This window comes from Berghia stephanieae, chromosome 3 (assembly GCF_034508935.2).
Source record: "Berghia stephanieae isolate SIO BIC M18660-M18661 chromosome 3, UCSD_Bste_1.3, whole genome shotgun sequence".
Classification (NCBI taxonomy): Eukaryota; Metazoa; Mollusca; class Gastropoda; order Nudibranchia; family Aeolidiidae; genus Berghia; species Berghia stephanieae.
In genome coordinates, this window is record NC_088362.1 from 34,880,527 (window position 1) to 34,888,881 (window position 8,355).

General features: G+C 37.3%; 1 protein-coding gene across 8 annotated transcripts in view; it reads right to left on the minus strand.

The window, feature by feature from the left end:
* Positions 1 to 5,149: 5,149 nt before the first annotated feature.
* Positions 5,150 to 8,355, minus strand: part of LOC144969531 (uncharacterized) — an 8,788-nt gene continuing 5,582 nt past the window's right edge. For all 8 annotated transcript variants that reach the window (XM_078908666.1, XM_078908662.1, XM_078908660.1 and 5 more), the window contains exons 5-6: positions 6,675 to 6,872; positions 5,150 to 5,608 (exon numbers count right to left, since the gene is read on the minus strand). In XM_078908666.1, the coding sequence (XP_078764792.1) occupies positions 5,539 to 5,608; positions 6,675 to 6,872 (268 nt within the window). In that variant the 3' untranslated portion in view covers positions 5,150 to 5,538. The remainder of the gene's footprint in view (positions 5,609 to 6,674; positions 6,873 to 8,355) is intronic.

Below are 8,355 nucleotides of genomic sequence, written 5' to 3' on the forward strand. Positions count from 1 at the left end.
CAAGTTACAGGAGAGTCAACTTATCAAACATAGATAGAAGTTACATATTATTCTACCTCTCCAATATTGATGCAATGTGTTTATGTAAAATACTCACAACATTCGCCATTGGGATATAACCTACCGATATAAAAAAAAAACAAAATGTGTAACCTTGAACGTGTATAGTTATAGTCTGATTGATAGAAGTTAGTGAGAACTAATAATTAAAGTACCTGTCTAAAATCAATTACAAAGAGATGAGTGACGTCACTTTCGTTCCACCGCGGAAGTCCCGGGTTTGAGAAATTTATTTTGTAAGACGATAGATATTTGAAAGGCGAGTTTTCTGGCCAATTTTTAAAAATACGAGTTGCTCCAGAGTGCGGCAGGTAACAGGTAAAAACCGTCTTTGAATCAGACGCAACTTCTATGAACCAAAATATCTGGTTATCAAAAATGAATAAAACGGCTTCGAAAAAAGAAGAAAGTACCGAACACAGAACGTTTCGGGCTCAAAACCCTTCATTATTCAGCCAGGATCATTGGGAATGTTTGGTAGGAAGGTTATGCCGAATGTCTATCTGCAAGCTGTCTGGATATTTAAGCGATGTATTCATGTTTTTGTGGCTTTTGTTACTGGCTGAAGGAGGATTTTGAGCCCAAAACGTTCCATGTTTGGTATTTTGTTCTTTTATTTTTCTAAGTTGTTACATTAATTTTTGTTCATTAATATTTACAGTCCACAGTTTTTGTCAGTTCAGCATCGCTTTGACATGGGTTGAAAAAGACATTATTTGAAATTCATGCGTTTTGTAAACCAAATTTTGTTTCCATCGTATAGGAAGGTAGATACATAAAAAAAATAAATAAAAATAAGATTCACTCTATTCTTCCCATAGGAGAAATGTCTCTCTTGGGTCTATTCCAAAGGAAATCTGGAATAACCCAGGCGTCAGCCGCAGTGCGCCGCCGCAAATTGAGCTAGGGCGAGGTGACTTGCTCAAGGCCACACAGTACAGGGGGTAATCGAACTCGGAACCTTTCGGGTACGAAGCAAAGACCGTACCGCTGAGCCACGCTGCCCCAGAAATACATGCTTGCACGTTCGTAGAAATACTGATTGGGAAACACGTACGGATTTCCAAAAATGCAAGAATCCAGGAATCCTATATTATTATCACGTTAATGTAGTGTGCTGGAACGCAAATCACTTAAGCGAGATGGATGTAAAGAACGCCATGAACTTGTTACATAGTGTTGAATATTGTGGTCACGATAGTTGCATTGTCTCCGTAGAATGTAGGTTTGTAGATAGCCTAGTGCTTATCAATGACGGAAGATTGCAACACGCCTACGCCTTTTTGACACGATAGTCACAACTTGCATCATATCTGCGTAATTCATAATAAATTTTCAGGGATTTGTCTACAAACACGCAGGTTCCAGATTGATACTAAGCTGATAAATGCTGTTGATTTATAAATAGTAATGAACAAAAATGAAAACATCAGCTTCTAGAAATAACAAAATACCAAACACGGAACGTTTCGGAATCAAAACCCTTCTCAGCCAAAACAAAAACAATGAAAACATTAATACATCTTAAAATGTAGGCAGATGGCCGAGAAACTTCTAGAGACTGAAAAAACAGTCATTAAAAAAATTTGGACAGTAAACTCGTCGTTTAAAAATGGATTGATTAAAATAATCTTCATCTTGCCAAAACTCTCAAAAGGTTTGAACATTTTTGGCAAGAAAAGGGTCATTTTAATCGATCGATATTTGAAGGACGAGTTTTATGGCTAAAATTTTAAATACCTGTTTGTTTTGTTAAAAAAATACTTTTAATAGTTCAATATCCCTAGATATGTTTATTGTATATATATATATATATATATATATATATATATATATATATATATATATATATATATATATATATATAAGAAGAAAAAATTAAACTGGCAAAGTGACGACAAACATTGGATGTCTCTCATTCCTGAGGTTTAAAAAATACGTGTTTGTTTCATTCTCAGAGCACCACAGTATTGGTACCGGTCATACTTTGATGTCAACGGGACATAATGCTAATTTTTTACACTACAATTATTGTGGGTGCAAACCGACGTGCACTTATTTGCAGGTCTTATAACCCAATTTCTTATGGGCTCATTGTTCTAATGGAAATCTAAAAAGACAGACGCAAAATATCCATTATAACAATGTTATACTAGGCCCACAAGGATGTTCGGATGTCAGACCTGCATATATGTACATGTCGGTGTAAACGTATATTTTTACCAGGCTTTGTGCAGTTATGTGGTCTTGCGTTTGAACCATTAGGTCTCGGGATAGAGTCCCGCTCTGAGCGACGCCTAGTTGAGTCCTCGGAAAAGGCAAGGCTGTTTCCTCACATTATAACCAGGGCCCAATTTCATGTAAGCGGACTAGATTTAGTTATTTACTAGTTTAGTAACTGACTTAAGCCTAAGCGGAACAAAAGATTTAAAAAAAAAAAAAGAATTTCATGAACGTATTCTGGTCTCTGACTAGCTAGGCTCCCGCCTAAAGTGTGCGTTGTAAGGATGGTGACTAATTCGGCTATTTTGTGCTGGTAACATCACGCTCTGTACTACATCATGACAGGGAAGATACCAGTCTTCATACTTTCAACGCAAAAGATTTCCAGAGAGGAAGTTAGTAACACATCCGGTAAAGATAATATTTCGTTCGGTTTCATATTTGAACTTAGTTTTGCTACGATGAATCAAATCACGTGATATTGCCTGTCGACTGATCGAACTACAATGATGTCCATGGTCGACTATCAATTCTATATTTAGGCCAAGGAAAGTTTCATTGAAACTCAAACAAATTGAACGAAAATCAAACAAACAAAACAGAAAGTGTGTTCTGATGAATCACATTATTTCAGTCAGTTACAATGCCAGTAGAGTAACATTTGTTTCCATTATACTTTTTATTCGTTCTTTTTTTTTTTTTTGGTTGTTCTTGAAGCGAACCCTTCCACCTCGAGTCTCCGTTCACTCGCAAGTAACTCGCGAGTCAATTAGATTCGGGTTTTAAAAAAGTTTTTACTCACTAAAATGTGTACCTTCGACGATCTGCACTTATCTTAGTTTTTTAAAGCCAGTGTCAATAGTAACAGGACACGTTTTGCCTTTGTCATTCGTAACCAACGTATTTTCCTTTCGAATCGAAGCTCTCTCAATCTAAAAATAGCTACTATCTTGTCGACGCTATGGTGTATCCTAGTAATTATTTGTCTCAGACTAAGCTTGAAGTCCGGCCTCTGTAAATGACTAAAACTTGGCCAAACTTAGTCCGAAGATGCCGTGATTTTAGTCTGGGTTTTGCTTGGTCAACTCACACGAAATCCTATTTTTTCAAGTCTTTGACTATAGTCAGGAGACTAAGCGCTAGTCCGCGTTCATGAAAACGGGCTCAGGTGTAATAATGAGTATCTGGCCGTTAACAGCGTTGTCTCTATCTATAAAAATGTAACATTGCTTTACAGGCGTCATGTCTCATCCTACTTATTAAATGTTTCTGTTGGAATAAAACGTTTTGAGTACTTTAAATGGGTATTGCATTATATAAATGCTCATTTTTAAAATCCTATTTTTTTCTTTTTATATTGACAGCAAGCAATCGCGAACTCTCTCCACGTCCAAGCAAGTTTTATTTGCGATACGCCATTATCATAATTGTTCACCGCTATAAAATGTGTCGTTTATGCCTGGATTATGCCTGTGACTTTATTGTCCATTTTAATGCCATTTGTAATGTCTATAGTCATGGCCCTTTGTCCATAGGTTAGGCAAGGCAATAATATACATTGCAAATCGCCACCTTATCCCCCCCCACCCCCTCCCCCAATAGCTCAGTTGGTAGAAGACTCGATTCACAAACAATGGAGCCGAGATCGATCCCGGGTGCAATCAAGATTCTTTTCTGAACCCCCCCCCCCCCCTCTTGTCCACCCAGTGTTGTGGTCACGAAGATTTTAACGTAACTTGAACACAGGTTGTGGCAAATAGGCAGAACTATCGTGACGTCACAGCAATCTACCCTATTAAAAAGTATAGGCAGATTCTAAGGATTACGGGACGTAATAGAGTAGAGCGAGGATGGACACTCTTTATTGACGGAAGAGTGGTTTTACACTTCCAATGACTCGGGAACCACTCATTTTGACATCAAGAGATAAAGTGAGTAGGAAAGTGCGAGAAGACAATAGAGAATAAAAATTTCGCTATCGGATAGCTCATACGGTAGAGTCACGCTCTCCCCGGCCAGGCGGAGTTGTCGTACCAGTAAGGTCGCGGGTTCAAACCCAGATCACCGCCGCGAAATTTTTATTCTCTATTGTCTTCTGGCACTTTCCTTCTCACTTCATCTCTTGTTGTTATCAACATAAGTGCCTGCTCCACTCACTTTTCTGAATTAATAATGTTGACATCGCACTTCGTTCCCTATTGATACGTCTAGCTCTCGCTTGATGGCAACACCCATGCCCAGTGGCAGAATACAAAGACCACGAGTGTCACAGCTCAGAGCCACACATCTGATTCTATATTTGGATTTTTTTTTTAAATGAGCTTTTATATAACGCGAAATCCACTTAATGTGCTCAAAACGCTTTACAAGGGGTTCCTGACCAGCAGCAACATGTGACATGTAGAACGAGACATGATGCCTGTTAGGCGATATTCCATTTTTTTCCGACAGAGACAACGCTGTTAACGGTCAGGTACTCATTTAACACCTAAGTATGGGAAAGAATGTAAATAAAGAGCCTTTTCCAAGGACTCAACTATGCGTCGAGCAAGGCTCGAACTCGGGACCTTCCGATCTGAAAGCGAGTCTCATACCACTAGACCAGTTTGTCGCACGGATAAATAGGATATTAACGTTTACTCATAGTTGGTCAAGATCATAAGACAATTCATTTTATATCAGAGATTTGTCGATCAGCTCATGGACAAATAGCTTTAATCCCTTCCTTACCACTCGTAGGAAAATCGTCACATTCGTTACGAAGCAGCCAACATTTTTCTCATTCTGATTTCTTTTGTACATCATAATATTTGAAGAAAAATTGTTTGCTATAGTTAAAGTATATTAACATTGTGTTGAAGTGCTCGTTTAGCAAAAAAAATATGGGTTGGGTGTGAAGTTTTGAGGAAAATCCTGAAAATGGCCGGTAAGGAGAGAGTTAATGGGTCTTTTATATAGGCGCGTTTCAAACGAAACTAGATATAGAAGTCACAACAATTTACAGAATATACACCTGAAGGAAATATTGAAGGATTATGGGTGCAATGAAGGTAAGATTTTTTAAAAGGGGCAAACAACGTCCAGGAAATGACAAGCATGAAGAAATTAGAATTCTCATTGCAATGTTTGTTTGTTTTTTTTTTTTTCAATAAAATTGTTTATTTTTACGATACAAAGTTTCAGCCCATTCACCACACACGATATCCGAGTTGTGTCCCTTTGTGTCATGTACTAGTCATGTGATGAATAGACAGTCTAACACGGACCTTGACTTACAAGTGTGATGAGAACGCCTGCTTTACAGCTTGCCTTCTCAAGGTCGCATCTAGTTTGGAAAAATAGACGAATAAACGGATAAATAAATCAACCAATCAATAGAAAGATGAATTAATTAATAAACAAGTAAATAAATATAGTCAGATAAGTGGATAAAGACATAGATATATAAATGAATAGAAAAATAAATGGATTGATGAAAAAATAAATGAATAAATGACTTAATGGATAAATAAACGAATAAATTAATAATGTAATAAATGAATAAACAAGCAGTCAAGTAAATAAAAAATGCAGTGAATACAAAGATGAGAGATGGTACGAGGAATATGCATGGCGTCATTCTCACATCTCTCATTCGTCTTTGGGATCTCATACATCATGTTGATAAAGGGGAAACCCAAAACGTCCACATTATCTGTCTTTTGTTTATTAAGGTGAAGCTGCCATGCCACTTTCTATTATTATTATTCATTGTGATAAACATATCATTACATCCCAAAACATTTTTTTTTGCTTGTAAAATCCGTGCACACAGGGTATGAATATTTCCGAAACTTATTTGTTTTTTTTTTACAAATAAATAACAATGTGAAATTGAATGTAAGCTGCAATTTAATTATGAATACAGATAAAACGGACTTTTCGGGTTTACTCTTTATCAACAAAACAGGATGAATGAAACACTACAGATTAATGAGATAATGTGGTAGTGGCGTTGCTAAGATGAATCTTAACAACGTGTAGAGTTTATTGCCCGAAATAAATGCTATGAAAATGTTGCTGCTTGAAGCTCGAGGGTAAAAAAATAAATAAAGATAAATATTGAATTGTAAGCTTCAATTTATTAGACGAAGACAGGTACTGTGGACGTTTCGGGTTTCCCCTTTAACAACAAAACAAGATGAGTGAAACACTATAGACGAATGAGATGATGTGATTGTGATAGTGGCGTTATTGTAATATCGCCTAACAGGCGTCATGTCCCATCCTACATGTTAAATGTTGCTGTTGACCAGGGACCCCTTGTAAAACGCTTTGAGCAGATTTTGTGGATATTGCGCTATATAAAGCTCAATTTTAAGGTGAATTAAAAAAAATAATTCCTGACTTACCCGCTGTCGTAGGTGATTCCATCAGAGCCGCAGACCTGTGGTTCTCCAATGGGACAGGACAGATTCTCCAAACTCTGGCAGATCAGGTCAAGGATGCTCTGAGTGGTGGTGGTGGTCGGGGTGGTTGGGGATGGACAGTAGCCGAGGCTGACGAGGGTTTTGCCTGGAGACCGACACTTGCTCTTCTCGAATTCACAGCTGTTGATTTTAAAGTAAAGGAAAATAAAGTATATATTTGTTAGGTATTGTGGTGTTATCGTATGTCATTCAGTTTGTAACTTTCATATATACAGTTTGAGTCTTAATGTTGTTGGCTTTAACTGGTGTCTTTGGATAAGGCAAAATATTGGCAAAAACTCTCAAACCTGTGACTTCCACAAATCCCAAAATTGAGAGTTTTAGCTAAGGTGAGAGTCATTTTAATCGATCGATATTTGAAGGACGAGTTTTCTGGTCAAAATTATCAATATGTGTTATTTTCAGAGTACAGCAAAATAGACAGAGTGACTCTTCTTGCTGTACATCGACGTCCACATAATATATGCAGGTCTGACATTGAACCTACTTATGGGCCTAGTTTGACATTGTTTTGGACACTATTTTGGATCATTTTTGTAGATTTCTATTACAACAATGAGCCCATTATGAATTGGTTATCAGACCTGCAAATACGTGCACGTCTGTGTTCACCATTACCAGAGAATACCAAAAACAAAGGAATAAAATTGTGTTTGAATAAATAATGGACAATTCAAATCTTCAAAACTGACAGTTCTATTTGATTTACCGTCCCCAGAGCATTATAGTGTCGGAGGGAACATTAGCTTGAAAATTGAATCTTCAAGAGCATTTCTATAGCGAAATACCCACTAACCGTGCTTAAAGCGCTTTACAAGGGGTCCTTAGTCACACAGCAACATTTAACATGTAGGATGAGACACGACGCCTGTTCAGTGATATAACTTTTTTTTTTGTCCGACAGAGCAAACGGTGTTCACGGCCAGGTACTCATTTAACACCTGAGTAAGATGAGAGAATGTGAGTAAAATGCCTGATCTAAGTGCTGAACTATGCACCAACTCAGAGCAGGACTCGAACCCTAGACCTTCTGGCCCGAAAACGAGTTTTATACCACAAGACCACATAGCCAGACATCTCAAATCGAAATCACTAGAAAGAATCATAAACGTTTAGCTCTCCTTTTATTACAAAGAATATTCGTGTCAATAAAAGTTTCTTCTCTATACTTAACCAATAAACTGATTTACTCTGGAAAGACACGTATTTAAAATTTGGCCAGAAAACTCGTCCTTCAAATATCGATCACTGTAAATGACGTCTTGCCAAAAACTCTCAAACCTGAGACCTCGCGTGCTCTTCTATGAATACCCAGATTAGAGAGTGCTTGCCAAGGTGAGGTTCATTTAAATCGATCGATTTTTGAAGGACGAGTTTTCTGGCCAAATGTTTAAATACGTGTTTTTCCAGAGTACGGCAGTTGGCTGGTTATATGGCGCACGCTTATTAAGTGAAACAATTCGAAACACGCTTGGAATTCCAAAAAAGCAAGAGTGCAAGAATATCAAATGTATTTAATTAGAACAAATATATCGTAGAATAGGTAAATACAATTTGAAGATAGTCAACGAGCGTCTTTTTGCATGCAAAACTGAATGTTATA